This window comes from Stegostoma tigrinum, chromosome 26, assembly GCF_030684315.1.
Source record: "Stegostoma tigrinum isolate sSteTig4 chromosome 26, sSteTig4.hap1, whole genome shotgun sequence".
NCBI lineage: Eukaryota > Metazoa > Chordata > Chondrichthyes > Orectolobiformes > Stegostomatidae > Stegostoma > Stegostoma tigrinum.
In genome coordinates this window covers 50750263-50776264 of record NC_081379.1, presented here as the reverse complement: position 1 = coordinate 50776264, position 26002 = coordinate 50750263, and the positions used below count along the sequence as shown (strand labels likewise).

The following is a 26002-nucleotide window of genomic DNA, read 5'->3' as shown; positions in this document are numbered from 1 at the left end:
TAGCTGAAGAACTTAATAATTACTTTGCGTCAGTCTTCACAGTGGAAGACATGAGTAGCATGCCAACAGTTAGAGAGAGTCAGGGGGCAGAGTTGAGTATGGTAGGCGTTACAAAAGAGAAAGTGCTACTGGCTTGGATTCAGGATTGGCTGTCTGACAGAAGGCAGAGAGTTGGGATAAAAGGCTCTTTTTCGGAATGGCAACCGGTGACAAGTGGTATCCCGCAGGGTTCAGTGTTGCGGCTGCAGCTGTTCACCTTATACATTAATGATCTGGATGAAGGGACTGGGGGCATTCTGGCGAAGTTTGCCGATGATACAAAGATAGGTGGACAGGCAGGTAGTACTGAAGAGGTGGGGAAGCTGCAGCAAGATTTAGACAGTTTAGGAGAGTGGTCCAGGAAATGGCTGATGAAATTCAATGTGAGTAAATGTGAGGTTTTGCACTTTGGAAAAAAGAATACAGGCATGGATTATTTTCTAAATGGTGAGAAAATTGGCAAAGCAGAAGTACAAAAGGATCTGGGAGTGTTGGTCCAGGATTCTCCAAAGGTTAACTTGCAGGTAGAGTCCATAATTAAGAAAGCGAATATAATGTTGTTGTTTATCTCAAGAGGGTTGGAATATAAAAGCAGCGATGTGCTTCTGAGGCTTTATAAAGCTCTAGTTAGGCCCCATTTAGAATACATACTAGCCCTGGAGCCTGTCCAGCGGAGATCCACACGGATGATCCATGGAATGGTAGGTTTAACGTGTGATGAACGGCTAAGGATCCTGGGATTGTACTCATTAGAGTTTAGAATGTTGAGGGGAGATCTAATAGAAACTTACAAGATAATTTATGGTTTAGAAGGGGTGGACACTAGGAAGTTGTTTCCGTTAGGCGGGGAGACTAGGACCCGTGGGCACAGCCTTAAAATTAGAGTGGGTAAATTTAAAACTGAAATGAGACGACATTTCTTCAGCCAGAGAGTGGCGGGCTTGTGGAATTCATTGCCACGGAATGCAGTGGAGGCCGGGACGTTGGATCCCTTCAAGGCAGAGATCGACACATTCTTGATCTCAGAAGGAATCAAGGGCTACGGGGAGAGTGCAGGGAAGGGGAGTTGAAATGCCCATCAGCCATGATTTAAATGGCGGAGTGGAACGGATGGGCCGAATGGCCTTACTTCCACTCCTGTGTCTTATGGTCTGATAGAATTCCACTGAACTAATGTGTGAAATTTGCCTTTGAGAGGAAGGAACTTGGGTTGGACACAACTGTCCCAAACTTAAGTAAGTGTATTTATTTACAAAGAAATGAGGGCAGAGCTAGCTGGAGTGAACCGGGGAGGATCTTAGCAGCAAAAATGGTTGTGAACTAATGTCAGATGCCTAAGAAAATTACTCCTGTCTTTCAACAACAATTCGTCGCAATGGGAAAGAAGGATTCTAGGAGGAGATAAGAAAACCACGGCTAACGAGGGAAGTTAAGGATAGCATCAGTTTGAAAGATAACCTATACAATTTGGCAAAGACAAGTGGTAAACTAGAAGAATGTGAAACTTTTAACAATCATCAAGATAGAACAAGTAAAGACAGGCAGAAAATAAACTTTAAGGGTGAACATACAGGTAGTAATGATAGATAGCAAGAACTTCTTTAAATATATAAAATGGAAGAGACAGAGATCAAAGTGAACATAAGCCCCTTGGAGAATGAGGCTTGGGGTAAGATAATAGGACCCGGGAAGTAGCAGAGGAGTTGAATATATACATTGCGTCTATCTTCACATTAGAATATACAAATGGTATTCCAAATTTGCGAGATAAGAACAAGTAAGAGGAGAGGAAATAACTACAAAACTATCACTAGAAGAAAAAATGCTAGAGAAACAAATGAGGCTAAAATTTCATAAAATCCCTTGGAAGCTGAGGGATACTTCATAGGATATTAAAGGAAGTAGCTGCAGATGCACAGATAATAATCGTTCAAGAGTGAGACGCCGTGGATGACTCAAGAATTCTGCAGAGGGCTGGAGACAAGTTAATTGAAAAGTGGAATATAGTATGGGAATTTGGAGATTATCTACTTTAGCAAGAGGAATAGAGGAACTGAATATTATTTTAAATCGAGGAAGACTGCAGGTAGGTGCAACATACAAGAATTTGGTGGCCCTTGTGCATGAATCCCAAAAAGGTAGCATACAGATTCAGCAGGTAATAGGAAAGGCAAATGTTTTCAAAGGGAATGGAAATATGAAAATAGGGAAGTCATCGGTGTCGTACTCATTGTGGTTTGGGAGATCATCAAGAACACATCAGTCTTTTCTTAAGTATTGTGGACTGTCACTTTGCCAGTCCAATCATGTGATGCTGCCATTGACTATTTTACAAGGCTAGATCAGTGCCTTACGCAGTCAAAGGTCAAGGTGGAATCCTGGCTGGCCTCCCATCTTCCACCCTTAATAAATCATCCAAACTCTGCTGTCCTTGATTAACTTGCATCAAGTTCTGTTTCTCCTTGTCACCCACAAACTACATTTGTCCCTGGGAAAGCAACACTTCACTTTTAAACTTTTCATTTTTTTGTTTATGGCCTTATCCCTGCGTATCTCTACAACTATATCCAGTTGCACAATTCGCCAAGATATTGATGTTCTTCTAATTGTGGCCCTTTGTGCATCCCCAATTCCTTCAAAGTTGGCACCTGTGCTTTCGGTTGCTTATGCCCAAGTTCTGAAATTCCTTCCCTATACTGCTCTGCCTCTCTGCTTTGCGTCTTTAAGATGCTGCTTAGATCCCACTTCTTTCATTTACCCTAACGTCTCTGTATACCACTCAATGTTAAATACTATTTAACAATTCACTTGTGGAACTTTTTATGACAAATAAAACATGCTATATAAATGCAAGTTATTGTTGGGAGGCTGTTTTACAAAGTCTACTCAGTTACAAATGATTGAAAACGTGCACAACATAAAATGTATTATTGCCAATTCTAACTAACCAAGGAGCTCGGTTGCAGTCTGTGAAGCATGAAGACAAACTGGCTTCAGTTTGAATTGAACTTTGGTTGAAGTTATTTACCATGTCTGGTAGGTTTGATATTGGCGCTGAGGAAATGTTTGACAGAGGTACCGGAGATTCTGAGTTCACTGCGGCTGCAACCTCTCAGAACAAAGTGGAGGCTATTCATCAGTCAGCTGATGGACACCCTGAGTAGCATTAGCCACTTTCTTCTCAATACTTTGGCTGGGACCCACCAATTCTCTTCCTGGGGCCAAGGTAAGAATTACAGTACTATTTTAATTTCTAATACTTGCCGCACGAGGTAAATTTGTGTTTGCAAAGATGGACAGATATTGCCTTGGGGAAAAGCTGCCCTTGTGGACTGAAATGAGAAGGAAACTGTTTTTATAATAAAAGAATTGCTGGAGTATTGCTATCTGTTTTGAACGCAAGTAACCTGACGCTTAATGCAAGCAGCTTGTTGGAACAGTGTTTGACGTGTGGATGCAGATGAACTGGAGCCCAAGGGATTGTGTACAGATAGAAGTTTGGTTGGTCCCATACCTTAAGCCTTCTGCCTGCCAACTAGATGATTGGTTCTCAGGTAGCTGAACAGCTTGGGGCTGTGAACAAGATACAGAGAAGCTTTTCCAACCTCTGTCAGCTCAAAAGATATCCTTGTTAGCTGAATTAAAAACAACGTTAAAACTGAAAAAAAAGTTGGTGTAAGCTGTGACTTTTAATTGATAGTTAAAGACCTTTAAGAAGTGATCCAGTCACCCTGTACCTCCTGAAAATCAATGGAAGCATCCAAAGAGGGAAGGCCAAGTAGAAACCTTCTGATCAGCAAGAACCAACTCCACAAATCTTGAACAAAGGCTGTTGACCTGCAATTTCAGTTTATCTATTTGTGAATGTGAGAGGGAGAGAGGGTGTAGATTATAACAGGAATGGAATTTTAATAAATTGTGTTATCTGCTGACTACTTATAGTTGTTTACCTGTAACTAGAGTTTAATTACTTATAATAACCAGTACAAAGAACATAGAAAATTACAGCACAGGAACAGGCCCAGTGCAAGCCTGCACTGATCGAGATCCTCTGTCTAAACTCATCACCTATTTTCTAAGGGTCTGTATCCCATTGCTCCCTGCCCATCCATGTACCTGTCCAGATACATCTTAAAAGACACTATCATGTCTGCATCTACCACCTCCGCTGGCAACGCGTTCCAGATACCCACAACCCTCTGCGTAAAGAACTTTCCACGCATAAAATTGTTACTAAGTATAAAACCTGGTGAACAGAGGTTTGTAAATCAGGTAAACGGAGGGGTTTTGTGGATTTATTTGACAGTCTTTAACTTTTGTGATGACTCCGGGTATAGCTGGTTTCCAGCAACTGAAATTTCCAGTGATTTGTGACAATAAATAGTCATTTTTTGTTAGGCACTGGAAGCTGGTTCATTCTTTCTGTCAACCTGGGTCAAAAAGACAGGTAAATTGAGGTATTCTGCAAACTCTTTTAAAATCTAACTTTTGTGATGAATCTGGAAGTACTGGAGCTTGATTTCCCACCCTGTGAAGCATGGCAGTAGTAGAGAACTATTCCCGACATTATGCTGGATTCCCTTTGAGGTTTAAGACAATGATGTTGTTGATTTGCTCACTATACTGGCTTGTTTTCATTCAGACATTTTGTCACTATGCTAGATGATGTAATCAGTGGAGTCTCAGATGAAGCAATGTAATTCTCCTCCTCTTGGAATTTATACTGTCTGGTCCGTTTTGGTGAGTAGTGTCATTTCTGGTTTTGATCTGTATGGGTTTGTATATGGGGTCCAATTCTATGCGTTTGAAAGCAACCCACACTGTTCAAATCCTCAACGTCCACAGCAACCACCCCAAAGCTCACAAACAAAGCTACATTAGGGCACTATATAACTGGGCCAGGATACACTGCAACACTCCGGAACTACGCAGGAAAGAGGGAGAGCACCTGCACAAAATCCTCGCTATGAACGGATAACCCCACAACTTCATCCGCAAATGCCTACTAAACAGGCAACAACAGGAGTACACAGTCTGCCCTCACACACTGGCTGCACTGCCCTAATTCAAGAACATATTGGAACTGACAACAAAACTCCTAAGACCACAAGGAACCATGGTAGCCCACAAGCCCACTGCCATTCTATGACAAACACTCACAAGACCACATTCCCACAACATGCAGAACCAATGTGGCTTACAAATGCTATGCAATGACTGCCACAAACATTACATCGGACAGACAAGAAGGAAACTAGCCATCAGACTATCAACTGGCAGTAAAACGGCATGATGAACTACCAGGGGAAGGCCATAGCAGACAGGTCTCTACACTGAGCCTGACCCTGTGGCAAAGATGGGAAGGGGAAGAACAGGAGAGCAATTGTAGTGGGGGATTTAGTAGTAAGAGGCACAGACAGATGGTTCTGTGGATGTGAACAAGATGAAAGGATGGCATGTTGCCTCCTGGGTGCTAGGGTCTGTGATGTCTCGGATCATGTCTTCAAGATCCTTAAGGGGGAGGGTGAGCAACCAGCAGTCATGGTAGACATCAGTACCAATGATATAGGTGTAAAAAGGACTGAGAATATGAAAAACGAGTACAGGGAGTTAGGTTGGAAGCTGAAGTCCAGGACAAACGGGGTAGTTATCTCTGGATTACTACCAGTGCCACGCTATAATGAAGTAAGAAATAGGGAGAGAGTGCAGCTAAACACGTGGCTACAGAGCTGGTGTGGGAGGGAGGGCTTCCATTATGCAGATAATTGGAGCACATTCTGGGAAAGATGGGACCTGTACAGTAAGGATGGGTTGCACCTGAACCGGAAAGCCACAGATATCCTGGAAGGGAGGTTTGCTAGAGCTGTATGGGATGGTTTAAACAAGATTGGCAGGGGGTGGGGAACCGGATTGGTAATTCAGAGGATGAGGTATTCAGCCTTCCAACAGACACAACAGGGAGCGAGGTTGATTATAAAGAAATGCGGTCAGTGGAGCATAATTGCAGACATGAGCTGATTTGAGCTGTGTGTACTTCAAGGTGAGAAGTAAGGCGGATGAACTTACAGCATGGGTCAGTACTTGGAACTAAGATGTTGTGGCCATTACAGAAACTTGGGTAACTCAGGTATAGGGATGGTTGTTGGAAGTTCAGGATTTAGATGCTTTAAAAGAAATAGGGAGGGTGGGAAAAGAGGCAGGGGAGTGGCATTGCTACTCACGGCTGGCATAGCAGCTACAGAAAGGCAGTTCGAGAATAATATGTCGACAGAGTCAGTTTGCGTTGAGGTCCAGAACAAGAAAGGAGCAGTCACTTTGGGGTTTTTTTACAGTCCCCCAATAGTTGCAGAGAAGTAGAGGACCGGATTAGGAGGCAAGGTGCAGAAGTCACAGGGTTGTAGTCATGGGTGTCTTCAATTTTCCAAATATTGATTGGACACATTTTAGTTGTAACAGTTTGTATGGAGTGGATTTTGTCCAGTGCGTTCAGGAAGGATTCCAGACACAGTGTACAGATAGACCACCACTTTGGATTTGGTGCTTGGCAATGAACCGGGCCAAGTGTTAGACCTGTTGGTAGGAGAGCATTTTGGCATTAGCAATCATAACTGTTACTTTTACAATAGTCGTGGAAAAGGATAGGTATGTACAGCAGGGTAAGGTTTATAATTGGGGGAGAGTAATTACGCTTCTGTTAGGCAAGAACTGGGTAACATAAAATGGGAACAGATGCTGTCAGGGAATAGCACTACTGAAATGTGGAGATTGTGTAAGGAATGCATACTGCATGTGCGTGATATGTTTGTTCCTAGCAGGCAAGGAAGATGCGGTTGAGTGAGGGAGCCTTAGTTCTCAAGAGAGATCGAGTGACTGGTTAAGAGGAAGAAGGATGCTTATGTAAGGTTTCGGAAACAAGGCTCGGAAAAGGCTCTAGAGGGATACAAGTTATCCAGAAAGAAGCTGAAGAAAGGGCTTAGGAGAGGTATAAGGGGGCACGAGAAAACCTTGTCAGATAAGATCAAGGAAGACTGCCAGGCTTTTTACATGTAAGTGAGCAATAACAGAATGATCAGAGAAAGGGTAGGGCCCCTCAAGGATTGTAAAGGGAATATGTGCACTGAGTCTAAAGAGATGGGAGAGGTCCTTAATGAACACTTTTCTTCAGTATTCACAAGAGAGGGATGCACTTGTAGAGGAGGACAATGTGAAACAGACTGGTAGGCTAGAGGAGGTGGATGTTAGGAAGGAAGATGTGCTAGGAATTATGAGGAATTTGAAGATAGATAAGGCCCCTGGGCCTGATCGGATTTATCCAAGGATTCTATGGGAAGCGAGGGAAGAGATCGCAGGGCCTTTGGCGATGAGCTTTTCGATCTCATTGTCCGCAGGTTAGTGCCGGAAGTTAGGAGAGACAAAAATCATTCCAAATGTTCAAAAAAGGGAATAGAGATAATGGCGGAAATTATAGGCCGGTTAGTCTTACATCAGTGGTGGGCAAATTATTGGAAAGAGCTCTAAGAGATAGGATTTATGATGATTTGGAAAGGCACAGTTTGATTCGGGATAGTCAGCATGGATTTGTGAGGGGTAGATCATGCCTGATAAACCTTATTAAATTCTTTGAAGAGGTGACCAAACACGTGGATGAAGGTAGGGCAGTGGATGAGGTATACATGGATTTAAGTAAGGCATTTGATAAGTTTCCCCATGGTAGGATTGGCTGACTCTTAGAAGACAAAGGGTGGTAGTAAATGAAAAATATTCAACATGTTGCTTAGATACAAGTGGTGTACCACAAGGATCTGTTCTGGATCCTCCTCTATTTGTGATTTTTGTAAGTGATTTGGATGAAGGATGAATAGTGGATTAGTAACTTGGTGGACAATACAAAGGTGGATCGAGTTGTGGATAGTGCGGAGGGCTGTTCTAGGTTACAAAGGGACATTAATAGCATATAGAGCTGGACTGAGAAGTGGCAGGTGGAGTTTAACCCATAAAAGTGTGAGGTGATTCATTTTGGAAAGAAAAACTTGAAAGCGGAATACAGGATTAATGGAAAGATTCTTGCCAGTGTGGAGGAGCAGAGGGGTCTTGGGGTTCATGTCCACAGTTCCCTGAAAGCTGCCACCCAGGTGGATAGAGTTGTTAAGAAGGCGCATGGTGTGTTCGCTTTTATTAATAGAGGGATTGTGGTCAAGAGCCATGAAGTTATGCTCCAGCTGTACAAAAGCCTGGTTTGGCCACAACTGGAATATTGGGTCCAGTTCTGGTCGCCTCATTACAGGAAAGATGTGGAAGCATTGGAAAAGGTGCAGAGATTTACCAGGGTGTTGCCTGGAACGGAGGGAAGGTCTTACGAGGAAAGGTTGAGAGAGCTAGGGCTTTTCTGTTTAGAATGAGAGATGACTTGATAGAGGTGTACAAAATGATCAGAGGTATAGATAGAGTGGGCAGCCAGAGACTTTTTCCTAGGGTGGAGGTAGCTGTTACGGGGGAGCATAGTTTTAAAGTAAGTGGAGGTAGATGTAGGGGAGACATCAGAGGTAGGTTCTTTACTCAGAGAGTGGCTGGCACATGAAATGCATTGCCGGAGAGGGTAGTGGAGTCAGCCTCAATTAGGGACATTTAAGTGGCTATTTGATAGGTATATGTATGATCGTATAAGGTAGGAGTGGAGGTTAGATCGACCTTAGGATTAGTGTAAACGTTCGGCACAACGTCATGGACCGATAGGCCTGTAGTGTGCTGTACTGTTCTATGTTCTGTGTTCTAACTCTCCTCAAATCAGTACATCAGGCAATGAAGGCCGTCAGTTTAACTGGGACTAGGTAACTGTAGCAGCCCAATCCAAACATAGATATGCAGAGGAATTCCTAGAGGCATAGTTTTCCACCTATAATGCAATTAACAAACATATGCAATTGCACCCCATGTACAAACCCAAACAGATCAAAACCGGAAATGACAATACTTATTATAACGGACTGGACAGTATAAATTCCAAGTAGAGTAGAATGACATTGCTTCATTGGAAGCTCCACTGATGATGCCACCGAGCATGGTGACAAAATGTCTGAACAAAAATAAGCCAGCTCAACGAGCACATCAACATCTTCACCCACAACTTGAGCTACAGATCTTCGCCAAAACTTTCTGAGGGTTTTTGACAGAACCAGAACTTCAGAAATTAAATGATGAACAGGGTGTTTCGAGTGAAGTACACCAGCAGAGGGTAAGTGAACAGGTATAGCATCAGAGAGCAGAGTATTTACATAGACTGTCAGAGATAGCATGGGTATACCTTAAGATCATGAGACATAGGAGCAGAAATTAGGCCATTTGGCCCATCAAGCCTGCTTCGCCATTCAATCATGGCTGATAAGCTCCTCAACCCCATTCTCCTGCTTTCTCCCCATAACCCTTGATCCCGTTGATAATCAAGAACCCATCTATCTCAGCCTTAAATGTACTCGATGAACTGGCTTCCACAGCCTTCTATGGTAGTGAATTCCATAGATTAACCACTCTCTGGCTGAAGAAGTTTCTCCTTTTCTCCATTGTAAAAGGTCTTCTCTTTACTCTAAGGCTGTGCCCTTGGGTCTAGTCTCTCCTGCCAATAGAAGCATCTTCCCAACAACCACTCTGTCCAGGCCATTCAGTATTCTGTAAGTTTCAACTAGATCCCCCTCATCCTTCGAAACTGCAATGAGTCTCGTCCCAAAATCCTCAAATGTTCCTCATATTTCCTAGGAACATTCTTGTGAACCTCCTCAGAAGCCGCTCCAGGACCAGTACATCCTTCCTGAGATTTGGGGCCCAAAACTGTGTACAATACTCCAAATGTGGCCTGACCAGGACCTTCTAAAGCCTCAGTAGCGTATCCCTGCTTTTATATTCAAGTCCACTCAAAATAAATGCCAACACTGCATTTACTTCCTAACTGCTGACTCAACCTGCAAGTTTACCTTGGACTAGAACTCCCAAGTCTCTTTGTATTTCAGACTTCTGAATTTTCTCCCCATTCACAATTCATTATAAGCTAACATGTTTGTGGACTTTGGGAGATGCCATAGAGTCACCGTCATAGCGATCTATAGCACAGAAAAAGGGCCTTTTCTCATCTAATGTGTCCATGCTGGTCAAAATCAATCAGCGAACTATTCTAATTCCACTTTGCAGCACTTGGCCCATAGCCTTGTATGCCTTGGCATCACAGCGTCTATCTGAATACTACTTAAGTGTTAGGAGGAATTCTGCTTCTACTGCCCCCTCAGACAGTGAGTTCCAGATTCCCATCACTTGCTGAGCTGTTAACTGACAATCATCATTAATTGATACAGTCTGCATGGCAAACATCTACACAAATCAGAATCTATTTGCCAACCAATGCAGTTTACATTTATGCAGTATGAATGTTGGTTCCTTCCCTTTGAATTGATATTTTTTGTCAATTGTCCTGATGAGTGCAAGATGCAAGACCTCTACAAATTGCCTTTTTTTAAGCAATACACAGATTCTGTACTACCAAATGACTAGCCATATATTCAGTCCCTTTATCCAAAGTGCTGACTGTAACAAAAACAGAAATTACTGGAAAAGCTCAGCAAGTCTGGTAGCATCTGTGAAGAGAAATCAGAGTTAACGTTTTGGTTCGAGTGACCCTTTCTCAGAACTGATGGTAGCTAGGAACAAGTCACTTTATATGCAGAAAGTAGGGTGGGGGTACGATAGGGGCTAAGGAGTAAACGATAGGTGGGTATAGAACCCAAAGAGAGAGAAGAACCTTTGTAATGAATAAAGGAACGGATAACATCTGGCTAGGAGGGTGTTTAGCTATTAATCGGGGCTGATAGTGGCAAACAATGGGTTGTGTGTCATAACAAACTATGTGATGATAAGGCCTGGTGTGTGGGGTAAGGACATGCGAGAGCTCAGCCCCTCAAGTTATTGAGCGATATTGAGTCCAGAAGGCTGCAGGGTCCCCAAGTGGAAAATGAGGTTTGTTTTTCCAGCTTGCGCTGAGACGGAGATGTTGGCCAGGGAGCAGTGTGTTGTGTTGAAGTAGCAGGCAACTAGAAGCTTTGGATCTTTCTTGTGGACAGACCTATAGTTATAAAGGCCAGCATTCCATTCTCTTTCTTGATTATTTCTGTACCAGTTTGTGATATTTTAACAATGAACCCCTAAGTCTTTGGACATCTACTGTGTTTAATGTCATATCATTTAGAAAATATCCTAATCTATGCTTTGTTACTCCAGAATGAATAACTTCATGCTTGCTTACATTGAACTCGATCTGCCAGAGTTTTGCTCATTCACTTAGTATATTAATATCCCTTTGTAGTTTTATGCTGTCATTTAAACTGTCTGCAATACTGCCTAACCAAGTTAGATATATGACTTTCTAGGCCATTATTCAAGTCATTAATAAGTAATATGAATAATTGAGGCCCTGGCACAGATTCTTAAGGGACATCACTGGTCACATTCTGCCAAACTGAGTACCACTGTTGTCAAGTCTCACTTTCAAACAATTTGGACAACTCCAACCAGTATGTTATGAATGAATTTGTCCAGGTGTCCCTCAATACTGAAGCAGTCAAATCAAAATGAACACAAGCCCAGCACCAATGTAAAGCAGCCCCAACTTTATTAGGATCAGAGATAATGGGAACTGCAGATGCTGGAGAATCCAAGATAACAAAGTGTGAAGCTGGATGAACACAGCAGGCCAAGCAGCATCTCAGGAGCACAAAAGCTGACGTTTCAGGCTGAGAAGAGTCTAGGCCCGAAACGTCAGCTTTTGTGCTCCTGAGATGCTGCTTGGCCAGCTGTATTCATCCAGCTTCACACTTTGTTATCCAGCTTTATTAGGAACAAAGTTACAGTAATCTTTAAGACTAAACACATTTTTTCTAATCCTATTTTGCCTCTTAAGGTTGCAATACTTCCCCAGTCTCTTGTAGATTTATGCAGCTGCTGTCTCTCTCTGGCTCCGTCTTTGGGTCTGCGAAGCTGCTTTCTTTCTCTCTCTCTGTCTTTATCTCTGGATGGTCAGCTGGCCTCTGCCAGTTGTCAGAGATAGTAGAAACTACCGATGCTGGAGTCTGAGATAACAAGGTGTGGGCCTGGATGACAGCAGGCCAGGCAGCATCAGAGGAGCAGGAAATCTGAAGTTTTGGGTCTGGACCCTTCTTCCGAAAATATTCTGAATTCATTTTCATTTTCTGAAGAAGGGTCCAGAACTGAAACGTCAGCTTTCCTACTCCTCTGAGGCTGCCTGGCCTGCTGTGTTCATCCAGCTGTACTCCTCATATCTCTGCCTGTTGTCAGGCTGGTCTCCTGAGAAGGCTTCAGAAGATTCCAGGAGCTCCACGGGTGAACTGTGTTTTTATACCTTATAGATGGTTTACTGGTACTTTCGATTGTTTTGACCAAACAGGGAGATACAGTTAGTTTGAAACAGAGTCAAAGTCAATCATTTGGAAGGCATGCTACTGCTACTTTCTTTGTGTAACAGAACCTGGCACCTTTCTTTTTGGGCACCCCTTTGTTTAGTCAATAAATTGTTGGGAGTATATCTGTCCAGTATAACCATTGCCATTCATATTATGCTAATGTCATTAGCACCTGGCCATTGTGTTTGCACTGTGTCTGGTGTGTTGGTTTTGAGACGTCAGAGTTTTACTTGGCCAATGTACCCAGCATCCATTGAATTACAGCCAGGTTAGTACCTCCCTGCCTCTCTATCTCACTTTTCTCCTTTAAAATGCTCCCTAGAATCTACCATTTTACCCAAGAATTTGATTGCCACTTCTCATTTTCATGCTTTGTTTTATAATGCTTCCATGGAGGCTCTTGGAACGTTTCATTACACTAAAGACACCAAATGGTGAAGTGAAACAAACTGTCAGATACATGAAGTGTCATATCGAGGAGCTCTAGCAAAACCTGAGCCAATGGGAAAATTCTCCACTGGTTAGAGTCAAGACGATAGGAAGATAGTTGCTTGGAGGTCAGTTGTCTCAGGTGCAGGACATTAATACAAGAGTCCTTGTATTACAAGAGTACATGGGTGGTGTCGGACGCTTAGTTATCCTAAAATCATTCACATTCTTGGCTCCTTGGATGCTGAAGCAGTGTACAAATGCTCAGTGACCTTGACAACAACATCCAGGTTTGGTCTGACAAGTGGGAAATAACATTCATTCCACAAAGGAGAGAATCTAATAATGAAGACGTTGTCACTGAATCTCTCACAGTCAACATCCTTTGGAGTTATCATTCACCCAGAAACAGAACTGGACTAGCCATATAAATACTGGGTCTTCAAGAGCAGGTCAGACACAGAATACTGCAGTGAGTAACTCATGTCTTGTCTCCCCAAAGCCTGTCCACCATATGCAAGGCACAAGCCTAGAGTGTGTTGGAATACTCCCCATTTACATGGATGAGTGCAACTCCAATATTCAGGAAGCTTGACACCATCTAGGACACAAGCAGTAAACTTGATTGGTAGCCCATGTGTCATCTTTAACATTCACTCCTTTTCTTGGCATGGTGGCAACAGCTTTACTGCAGTAATTTGCGAAGGCCCCTGTGACTGCAGCTTCCCAGACAGTGACCTGTCCCATCTGAAAGGACAAGGACAAGGACAGCAGATACATGGGAACACCGCCACCTGCAAATTCCCTTCAAAGCCACCCACTGTCCTGACGTGGAAATATATCACCCATGCTTGAACTCCTTCCCCAGCAACATTGTATGTGTCCGTGCACCAAATGGACTACAGAGGTTCAAGAATGCAGCTCACCGCCACCCTCTCCACAGCAGTTAGGGATGGGCAATAAGGCCAACACTGCCCACATCCTGAGAATGAATAAATAAATTATCTAAATACAGTTGTTGGATTTTTGCTACAGTGTGTGATCATCGTTATTCATAATGACTTTTCGTGACACATCTATTTAGTTAACTGAATTTAAATTCCCCATTTACCAGGCTGATGATAGGAATTAAAATCTTTCTCTCTAGATTATTTGGCCCAGCCTCAGGATTACCATTATGTAACTAACCACTATCATCCCAATTCCATTATATTTTAGAAATATTTTATAATTTAGCTGATTGAGCTCCTGTGTATAAAGCACAACCCAGTATCTTATTCCGTTTTTGCACCACTGAAATTTTTTGATTAGTTTTGGAAATAACAGCACAGAGGCTGATATCCTGTCATCAAGTCACTCTTTATTTAAATGTACATAGTATACCAGCCGTGGGCAGCCAGCTCAGAGTCAGTCCCTTAACTGAGGAGATTCTGAATCCTGTTAATGTCGCTCAGACAATGCTTCTGATTGGCCCAGGTTAACAACCCCAATCAAGGATCTCATAGTCAACAAGATCCACCTGGCACCAATTGCTACATCCCTCTCCTTAACCAGGTGTGGGGATGTAGGCCTAGTTTTTCTTCTTGTATTGTTTCGTGCGATGTTCTCACTCTAAGCCTGGTTCCTCTGACTCGGACTCTAACACGGGTGGCGTGTAGCACGTTGTAGCCCGTCTCTTGCATCTAGAACGTCTTGAAGAGTTTTTCCTCTTCTTCCGGGTGTACCAATATTAAAGCTGCATCTGTCTTAGACTCTGAGGTTTCTTCAACGCTAGGTAGAGGGGGAAGAACCCATGGTTTTTGACAGTCCGTCTGCCTGTTGTGAGGGGCCAGGTGTGTTTTGCTTCTGTTCCATTCATGAGTTAGCAGCTTTTAGGTGATCCAGGTTTGTTCAGGACCATCTCACCTATGCAAACTTTGTAAGTCATGGGATTTGACATTGTGTCAATTTTGCCTTGTACCCAAACAAGGCCAATTCCATGGCTCTGGCACTAAATTTTGTTCCCTGAAGTAAATGATCTCTCTTGCTTAGAAGAAGCGTGTGGCCAGCATTTGCATTCCAGTTGCCACTTCACAACCCTCTCCACCCTGCACCCCCCCACCCTCATCCTACCCCCTCCCCATAAGCCTGGGATTGAACCTGGTATGGAGTTTTCTCCCCATCAGCGACTCTGCTGGAGCTATCCCTGTAGTTGCAAGAAGAGTGGTTCTATAGTCCAACACAAACCGGGACAATTTGGTATCGAGTGCTGCTGTAACCTGTTTCTTTATGCTTGCCTTAAATGTTTGGACCATTCTTTCTGCCAGACCATTGGATGATGGCTGGTATGGAGTTATCCTTAAGTACTGAACGCCATGCAACTTCAGGAAATACTCGAATTCCCTGCTGCTAAATGACCCCCCATTGTCTGTGACTGATATTTCCAGGAGTCCATTTATCGCCATCAATCTCACAATTTTTCTTTCAACATCCCTGAGTTTTCTGAGTGCACTCTCTGCATGTCTAACTACTTTGAATGGGAATGACCAGGAACATTGGACCCATGAAAGGACTGCATAGTTGACATGTAAATGAGTCCTGGGTTTACCCAGACATGCGCATGAATGTGGGGATACGGGTGATGGCAACATTTGTCCTTGTTGGCAGTTTGGGTACTGCCCTACAAATGCAGCTATGTAGGCATCCAACTCTGGCCACCAAACATAGATTCTTGTGAACATCCTCATCTTGGAAACCCCTGGATGACCCTGGTGAAGTTCGGCCAATAGCTGGCAGCAGCCTTTACTGGGAATAATCCAATAATCCCTCTTGCTGTCCATAATAATATACTATCCTCTATAGTGATCTGGTCTTTCTAGATCCAGAAAGCTTTCAGTCCTGTTTGTGATGGCCCTTCCAGTCCCTCATTACCGCCAGCTATTTTAGTTTTACTGTGACAGGACCTTTTTGCATCCACAGTCGGATATTGTCAGCTGCGACTGGAGGGTTGTTCAGGAAGTTTAAATCCAGAATGGACTTTTCCAAGGAGGGCACCAGTGCATCTGCTAGTGGAAGCGGCTCAAGGTAATTGCATTAGTCACCAGGCTTCCTGGACAATGTTCCAGGTTGTACACGATGAGAATAAGGGGGCCACCCCTGAATTCAGAAGGAAGCTATGGGCAAGACCCCTTTGTCTTCTTTCAGTAGCCCTATTAGGGGTTTGTGTTGTATAATTATGACAAATTCCCATCTGTAAAAGTACTGGTAGAACTTTCTCACACCAAAATGACTGCCAAACCTTCCTTCTCTATCTGGGTGTATTCGTGTTTGGCGTCAACCAAAGTCCAGGAAGCGTACGCTATAGGGTGTTCCTTTCTGTTGGACTGCTGGTGAGTCAACACTACCTCAATACCATTGGGGGCAGCATCGCATTTCAGCACCACCTCTTGCATCGGATCATAGCGGGCCAACACCTCAGATGATGATAGCTGCTTTTTCACTTCCCTGAAGGCTACTTCTTGGCTATGCAACAATTTCCAAGTCCAACCCTTCCTCATTAGCAGGTGTAGGGGTCCAAGATAGAGGCCAGGTTACGTATGAATTTTCCGTAATAATTCACTAAACCAAGGAAAGCCCTAAGCTACTGTACAGATGTGGGAGCCGGGCACCTTTGATTGCTCTCACTTTCTCATCTCAACAGGTGTAACCTGGTTTTGTCGATTCTGTAATTCACGTAGGTCACTTGGGGCACCTGACACAAGTTTTTAACCCTCGGAGGAATATGCCTGCCTGGGAGAAATGCTCAAGCATTATGTACAAATTCTGCAAGTGTTCTTTATTGGTCTTCCCTGATACGGGCGTGTCATCTAGATAAATGGCAACCTGGGGTAGACTTTGTAAAATGTCTCCACGGTTCACTGGAAAAGACTGATGATACCCCACATAACAGTCATGTATATTGGTATTAATTGTAGTGCACTTCTGGGACTCCTTATCTCGTTGCAGTTGGAGGTAGGCATGGCTGATGTCCAGCTTTGTGAAAGACAGCCCCTCCACCAGTTTTGTGTACAAGTCCACTCTGCGATGTATTGGGTAATTATCCACCTGTAAGAAGCTGTTTACCATTTCTTAAAATTCTCACAAAGATGAACTGAGTCATCAGGCTTTAAAAAACAGTTTGATGATTCCTTTGCTTTCCAGCCTCCAGATTTCCACCTCTACCATTGCCCGCAAGACAGATGGCACTGGATGGGCCTTGCAAAGTCATGGAGTTGCTTCCTGGTCAGCATGTGACATTACTTTGACCCCTATGACAGTCCCTAGCCCTTTCTGAAAAAGTCCTGGGTATTTCACTCGGACTTCACGAGGCAGCCATCTTCTAGTTGAAAAATGCCTAGGTGAATCTTTCTTAACCAACTCCACCCCATTAGGTTTGGGCCTGAGCCTTTCACTACTATCAGTGGTAACTACATCAACTGCTTGTCCTCAGAGACCAGAGCCAAAGTCATACCCTTAATCTGCAACAGTTCCCCAGCGTATGTTCTCAGTCTGGCTGAGGTGTTGTGCAAACTGAAGGGTTGGAGTCCAGACTGAATCTTCTTAAAGTCAGGTTCTGCAACCACAGATACAGCCATACCAGTATTGACCTCCATGAGAACTGGGTGATCATTTAACCAAATTTTAATTGGTTCTGATTTGGATGGTGCTGAGCAATTGAATTGTTCCAATCTGCATGTAGGTGGATTTGCCAGGGTACACATTCTCCTGGATACTGACCTATGGGTTTTCTTACTCAAGTCAGGCCTTGTTGCAATCCTTTGCTGTTTTGAGTATTCATACTGGCAGCAGGCCAGATCCTGAAGAACGTTTTGGCCACTTAGCTGAGGTTCGACTTTGTTGTGGGGTTCTGCTGTGGGCTGACCAGTGGTCCCTCTGCTTGGGATTATGTCTTGCATAAGGCTATCCAATTGCCTTCACTCACGTGGTGTTCCCTAAACTCACTTGGATGGGTGAGGGTGTCTACTTCTATTAGAATGCCCACTAGTTCCCATGCTCCACATGCCACATTTTCTAATGACAATTCCAGTTGTAGTGCCTGTTTGAAGTCCCATTGAGCTTCAGCTAGTCGGTGCTTTTGCAATGGTTACATCATTAATCCCACATACTAAATCATCTCAACATCTCATTCAGGGTTAACCCAAAATCACATGCCTCTGCTAGTCAACTTAACCTCAGAAATCTCAATTGGCCTTCCTCCAGTTCTCTAACAGCCGAATAAAACCAACAGTACCTTAGAATTAGAGGTTTAGGGTCACTATGTTTCTTAAGCAAATCTGTTAACTCCTGGAAGGTTTGAGTTTCTGGTACCTCTGGAAAGTTAAATACCTTAACTGAAAATGCTGTATGTCTGCAAACAGTCAGAAAGATTATTGTTGCTTTTCATCCGCCTCAATGTCAGTTGCCCAGAAAAAATATTGCATTCTTTCCACATAATGGGCCCAGACTTTGATGGCAGGATCGAACAATTCAATGTTGCCAAATAAAGGCACGATGCCAAAAATGCTTGCCCAAACTCAAAGTTGACTGTTGCCAGCAAGTGGTCTTCAGGCACAAGAGACACTAACAAAAAATGAAACCAGATGGGTCCAACACACCACACTTCTACAGATTACCCAAAATTCATAAACCAGGAGCCCCCCTCAGACCCATAGTCTCACTACCTGGAACACCAACCTACAGATTAGCCAAGGAACTACATCAAAGACTAAAACACCTAGTAGAAGACTCCCACCACGCCACCCAAGAATTCCTGAACACCAAAGACTCCAAGAAAGAAGAGGATGAAATAATGATCTCCTTTGACATAACAGTCCTGTTCACATCCATCAACATCAACTTGGCCAAAGAAACACTGACCACACTATTAGAAGAACAGAAGATACATACACCAGACACCACCAACCGCATCAGCAAGGACAACATCATCAAGCTAGTGGACCTATGCCTCACCACCCACTTCACTTTCAATAAAAAACCTACAGACAAACCAACGGTACACCCATGGGATCTCCGATATCAGGGTTCTTAGCAGAGGCAGTAATGCAGAGACTCGAACAAACAGCTCTGCCAATCATCCAACCCAAACTTTGGGTCCACTATGTCTGCCGTCCGTCCGTCCGTCCGTCCCTGGGCTGCGCACATTCTGAATCCCATGTATATTGGTCAGCCAGGGCTCCCTGATCAGCTCAGGTTAAAAACCCCAATCAAGGATCTCATTAATGAGATCCACCTGGTTCTAATCACTACATATGTCAAACTGGCACCAGGTGGATCTCAGGTATCAATGGATTTTATATGTAAACTACCCAACTAAAGAATAGATTTCAGCTGTTAACAGGTTTCTGGGTCCTATAGATCTGTGCCCCAGAGTAAATGTCTTCATGGTAAGAGAAGATAGAGCCAATCTTTGAATTTTCTTTTTTTTCCAGGTACAGCTCCTTCCCTTGCTGATATGGGAATTGCTATCAAGGCTGTAATAGCTGTGGGAAAAGGTCTGGAAAGCAATGCTGGGGAGGATTCAGTGCTGCTAACCGAGGATGACAAACTGATCCAAACCTGCTGCTGGGTTACCCTGCGGGTAAGTTCCTCAGTGAATCTGGTACCTGTGATATTAACCACCGTGGACTAGGAGGCAGTGAAGCATGGGAACATGGTGCATTGTGAATTGTCCCTCACAAAAGGACATGGACTAATCTCTTCCATAGACCGTGATTCAGTGTGTTTGCTATTTCAATAATTTACCAAATTATAGGTGAACAATTCAAGAAAAAAAAACTGAAGTCTACAGCAGGCTGGGAAAGAGATCAAAAAAAAGGGATGGAGTGTGCATAGTAAATCATGCGAAGATGGAGTCACCACAAGGGAAGAAAAGGGATATCAAAGTAAACAGTATAAGTTTCTGTGAAGATGTGATGAAGTGATAAAAACAGAAGCAGGTGACAGTATAATCAGAGAAATGTGTAGTATGGAAGGAGGCCATTTGCTCCACTGGACCTGTTTGAAACAAGTTCACTTCCTTAGAGTCTCCTTCTGCCTTTTCTCCCTAACTCAGTGAGTTCCTCATCTAAACGATAGTAAAAGCTTCTTTCAATACATAAGAAACAAACGAGAGGCAAAAGTAGACATTGGGCCGCTCCAAATTGATGCTGGAAGGCTAGTGATGGGAGATAAGGAAATAGCTGAAGAACTTAATAAGTACTTTGTGTCAGTCTTCACAGTGGAAGACGTGAGTAATATCCCAACAATTAGGGAGAGTCAGGGGGCAGAGTTGAGTATGGCAGGCATTACAAAAGAGAAAGTGCTAGAAAAGCTAAACGGTCTAAAAATTGATAAATCTCCTGGCCCTGATGGACTACATCCTAGAGTTCTGTGGGAGGTGGCTGAGGAGGCGTTGGTTGTGATCTTGCAAAAGTCACTGGAGTCAGGGAAAGTCTCAGATGATTGGAAAATTGCTGTTGTAACCGCCTTGTTTGAGAAAGGATCAAGACAGAAGATGGAAAATTATAGGCTGATTAGCCTAACCTCGGTTTGTTGATAAAATTCTAGAATCCATTGTTAAGTATGAGATTTCTAAATTCTTGGAAGTGCAGGGTTGGATTAGAACAGGTTGGCATAGATTTAGTAAGGGGAGGTCGTGCCTGACAAACCTGTTAGAATTCTTTGAAGAGGTAACAAGTAGGTTAGACCAGGGAAACCCAGTAGATGTTATCTATCTAGACTTCCAAAAGGCCTTTGATAAGGTGCCTCATGGGAGGCTGCTGAGCAAGGTGAGGGCCCATGGTGTTCGAGGTGAGCTACTGGCATGGATTGAGGATTGGCTGTCTGACAGAAGGCAGAGAGTTGGGATAAAAGGCTCTTCTTTGAAATGACAATCAGTGACGAGTGGTGTCCCGCAGGGTTCAGTTTTGGGGCCACAGCTGTTCACTTTATGTATTAATGATCTGGATGAAGGGACTGGGGGCATTCTGGCAAAGTTTGCCGATGGTACGAGGAGGTGGGGAAGCTGCAGAAAGATTTAGACAGTTTAGGAGAGTGGTCCAGGAAATGGCTGATGAAATTCAAATGCGAAATTCAAATCTATGCCAACTTGTTCTAATCCAACCCTGCACTTCCAAGAATTTAGAAATCTCATCCTTAACAATGGATTCTAGAATTTTACCAACAAACCGGGGTTAGGCTAATCAGCCTATAATTTTCCATCTTCTATCTTTGGAAAAAAGAATACAGGCATGGACTATTTTCTAAATGGTGAGAAATTTCATAAAGCCGAAGTACAAAGGCATCTGGGAGTGCTAGTCCAGGATTCTCTAAAGGTTAACTTGCAGGTTGAGTCCATGATTAAGAAAGCGAATGTAATGTTGTCATTTATCTCAAGAGGGTTGGAATATAAAAGCAGCGATATGGTTCTGAGACTTTATAAAGCTCTAGTTAGGCCCCAATTAGAATACTATGTCCAATTTTGGGCCCCACACCTCAGGAAGGACATACTGGCACTGGAGCCTGTCCAGTGGAGATTCACACGGATGATTCCTGGAATGGTAGGCCTAACATACGATGAACGGCTGAGGATCCTGGGATTTGTACTCATTAGAGTTTAGAAGGTTGATCGGAGATCTAATAGAAACATACAAAATAATGCATGGCTTAGAAAAGGTGGACACTGGGATATTGTTTCCATTAGATGGGGAGACTAGGACTCATGGGCACAGTCTTAGAATTAGTGGAGGTCAATTTAGAATGGAAATGAGGAGACATTTCTTCAGCCAGAGAGTGGTGGGCCTGTGGAATTCATTGCGACGGAATGCATTGCAGGCCGCGACATTAAATGTCTTCCAGACAGAGATTGATAAATTCTTGATCTCGCAAGGAATTAAGGGCTACGGGGAGAGTGCGGGTAAGTGGAGTTGAAATGCCCATCAGCCATGATTAAATGGCGGAGTGGACTCGATGGGTCAAATGGCCTTACTTCCACTCTTATGTCTTATGGTCTTATGGTCTAAAGTACTCATCCAACTCCTTAATGATATGATTTATAAATCAGCTTCCACTGTTTTCTCACTGGTGGGAAGAATTTTCCATTAAGTTCTTTTTCAGCATTTTGAAAATGTCTACTCTGTCATCTTTGGTTCTCTGTGCTGAAGAGAACAATCAATGTTTTCAACCTCTATTCACCCCTCTGGTGGTAAATCTCCTCTGGATCCTCTCTATGACTGTTGTTGATTGCAATTATCCACAAATCCGAGTTGAATTGAACCGGTGATTTATAAAATTCCAGCATGCTGTCCTGTTCCATGTAACTCCTGATAAATCCAAGAAACTCTTCTTTTTTTAAAACACCTTTCAGTTGCTTTTCTGAATTGTGTATGGACACTAAGGACTCTATTGCTCATTCATACTTTCCAAAGTGGTACCATTTATAATACAGTGCCTTTCCATGTCAGTCTCATAGAACATAGAACAGTACAGCACAGAACAGGCCCTTCAGCCCACAATGTTGTGCCGACCATTGATCCTCATGTATGCACCCTCAAATTTCTGTGACCATATACATGTCCAGCAGTCTCTTAAATGACCCCAATGACCTTGCTTCCACAACTGCTGCTGGCAACGCATTCCATGCTCTCACAACTCTCTGCGTAAAGAACCTGCCTCTGACATCCCCTCTATACTTTCCACCAACCAGCTTAAAACTATGACCCCTCGTGCTAGCCATTTCTGCCCTGGGAAATAGTCTCTGGCTATCAACTCTATCTATGCCTCTCATTATCTTGTATGCCTCAATTAGGTCCCCTCTCCTCCTCCTTTTCTCCAATGAAAAGAGACCGAGCTCAGTCAACCTCTCTTCATAAGATAAGCCCTCCAGTCCAGGCAGCATCCTGGTAAACCTCCTCTGAACCCTCTCCAAAGCATCCACATCTTTCCTATAATAGGGCGCCCAGAACTGGACGCAGTATTCCAAGTGCGGTCTAACCAAAGTTTTATAGAGCTGCAACAAGATCTCACGACTCTTAAACTCAATCCCCCTGTTAATGAAAGCCAAAACACCATATGCTTTCTTAACAACCCTGTCCACTTGGGTGGCCATTTTAAGGGACCTATGTATCTGCACACCAAGATCCCTCTGTTCCTCCACGCTGCCAAGAATCCTATCCTTAATCCTGTACTCAGCTTTCAAATTCGACCTTCCAAAATGCATCACCTCGCATTTATCCAGGTTGAACTCCATCTGCCACCTCTCAGCCCATCTCTGCATCCTGTCAATGTCCCGCTGCAGCCTACAACAGCCCTCTACACTGTCAACGACACCTCCGACCTTTGTGTCGTCTGCAAACTTGCTGACCCATCCTTCAATCCCCTCATCCAAGTCATTAATAAAAATTACAAACAGTAGAGGCCCAAGGACAGAGCCCTGTGGAACCCCACTCACCACTGACTTCCAGGCATAATATTTTCCTTCTACTACCACTCGCTGTCTTCTGTTGACCAGCCAATTCTGTATCCAAGCAGCTAAGTTCCCCTGTATCCCATTCCTCCTGACCTTCTGAATGAGCCTACCATGGGGAACCTTATCAAATGCCTTACTGAAGTCCATATACACCACATCCACAGCTCGACCCTTATCAACTTTTCTAGTCACATCCTCAAAAAACTCGATAAGGTTTGTAAGGCATGACCTACCCCTCACAAAGCCGTGTTGACTGTATTTGATCAAGCCATGCTCTTCCAGATGGTCATAAATCTTATCCCTCAGAATCCTTTCTAACACCTTGCAGACGACAGACGTGAGACTTACCGGTCTATAATTGCCGGGGATTTCCCTATTTCCTTTCTTGAAGAGAGGAATTACATTTGCCTCTCTCCAGTCCTCAGGTACGACTCCAGTGGAGAGCGAGGATGCAAAGATCTTCACAGGTGGCGAAGCAATTGCATTTCTCGCTTCCCAAAGCAGCCGAGGACAAATCTGGTCTGGGCCTGGCGACTTGTCAATCTTAATGTTTGACAAAATTTTCAGCACATCAGTTTCCTCTATCTCTATCCATTCCAGCATGCACACCTGCTCTTCAAAGGTTTCATTCACTACAAAGTTCGTTTCTTTCGTAAAGACAGAAGCAAAAAACTCATTTAGGGCTTCCCCTACCTCCTCAGGCTCCACACACAAGTTCCCTATGCTATCCCTGATCGGCCCTACTCTTTCTTTGACCATTCTCTTATTCCTCACATAAGTGTAAAATGCCTTTGTGTTTTCCCGGATTCCTTCTGCCAAGCCTTTCTCGTGCCCCCTCCTGGCTCTCCTCAGACCATTTTTGAGCTCCTTCCTTGCCTGCATGTAATCCTCTCTAGCTGAACTTGACCCTAGCTTCCTCCACCTTATGTAAGCTACCTTCTTCCTTTTCACAAGAAGCTCCACCGCTCTCGTCATCCAAGGTTCCTTTATCTTACCCCTTCTTGCCTGTCTCAGAGGGACATATTTACTCATCACTCCCAACAACTGTTCCTTAAACAGTCTCCACATGTCTATAGTTCCCTTACAATGGAACAACTGCTCCCAGTCCATGCTTCCTAACTCATGTCTAATCGCATCATAGTTTCCTCTTCCCCAATTAAATATCCTCCCATTTTGCCTAATCCTCTCCTTCTCCATAGCTATGTAGAATGTGAGGCAGTTATGGTCACTATCACCAAAATGCTCTCCCACCACAAGATCTGATACCTGCCCCGGCTCGTTTCCGAGCACCAAGTCTAGAATGGCCTCTCCCCTCGTCGGCCTGTCAACGTACTGCGTTAGGAAACCCTCCTGAACACACCTTACAAAAACAGCTCCATTCAAATCTTCTGCTCGAAGGAGGTTCCAATCAATATTAGGAAAGTTAAAGTCACCCATTACAACAACCCTACTGCGTGCACACTTTTCCAAAATCTGTCGACCTATGCTTTCTTCAATCTCCCTGCTGCTATTGGGGGGCCTGTAGTAAACCCCTAACGAGGTGACTACTCCCTTGCTGTTCCTAATTTCCACCCATACTGACTCAGTAGGCAGATCTTCCTCGACAATGGAAGCTTCTGTAGCTGTGATACCCTCTCTGATTAGTAGTGCTACACCCCCTCCTCTTTTTCCCCCCTCCCTATTCTTTTTAAATGTTCTAAACCCTGGAAGATCCAGCAACCATTCCTGCCCATGAGAAACCCATGTCTCTGTTATGGCCGCAACATCATCGCACCAGGTACTGATCCATGCTCTAAGTTCATCACTTTTATTCCTGATACTCCTTGCATTAAAGCAAACACACTTTAACCGATCCCTTGGTTCCTTCCCAGGAAAATCCTTCCCACTAGCTGGTCTACCTCTTGCTACTGCCTCACCTGCATCAACGCTCACCTCTGGTATACAGCTCAGGTTTCCACCCCCCTGCCATACTAGTTTAAACCCTCTCGAACTACTCGAGCAAACCTTCCACCCAGGACATTGGTCCCCTTCCAGTTCAGATGCAACCCGTCCTTCTTGTACAGGTCCCACCTTCCCCAGAAGGCATCCCAATTATCTACATATCTGAAGCCCTCCCTCCTACACCAGCTGCGTAGCCACGTGTTCAGCTGCGCCCGCTCCCTGTTCCTCACCTCGCTATCTCGTGGCACCGGTAGTAAACCAGAGAACACTACTCTGTTCGTCCTGCTCTGCAGCTTCCATCCTAACTCCCTGAAATCACTTTTTATATCCTCAATCCTATTTCTGGCTATATCATTTGTGCCAATATGTAACACGATTTCTGGCTGTTCGCCCTCCCCTTTTCGAACCTTATACACCCGATCGGAGACGTCCCGGCACCCTGGCACCAGGGAGGCAACATACCTTCTGGGAATCCCGATCTTGACCACAAAATCTCCTGTCGATTCCCCTAACTATCGAGTCCCCTACCACGAGTACTTTTCTATTCTGCCCCCTTCCCTTCTTTGCCACAGTGTCAGGCTCAGTGCCAGAGAACTGACTACTATGGCTTTCCTCTGGTAGGTCATCCCCCCCAGCAGTACCCAAAACGGTA

At 43.9% G+C, this 26002-nt stretch overlaps 1 protein-coding gene across 1 annotated transcript in view; it reads left to right on the top strand.

The window, feature by feature from the left end:
- si:ch211-225b11.4 (thyroid adenoma-associated protein homolog) overlaps positions 1-26002 on the top strand; it is a 248624-nt gene that overhangs the window by 150472 nt on the left and 72150 nt on the right. Inside the window, exons 17-18 of the mRNA XM_048556638.1 lie at positions 3080-3265; positions 19394-19542. Coding sequence (XP_048412595.1) covers positions 3080-3265; positions 19394-19542 — 335 coding nt within the window. The remainder of the gene's footprint in view (positions 1-3079; positions 3266-19393; positions 19543-26002) is intronic.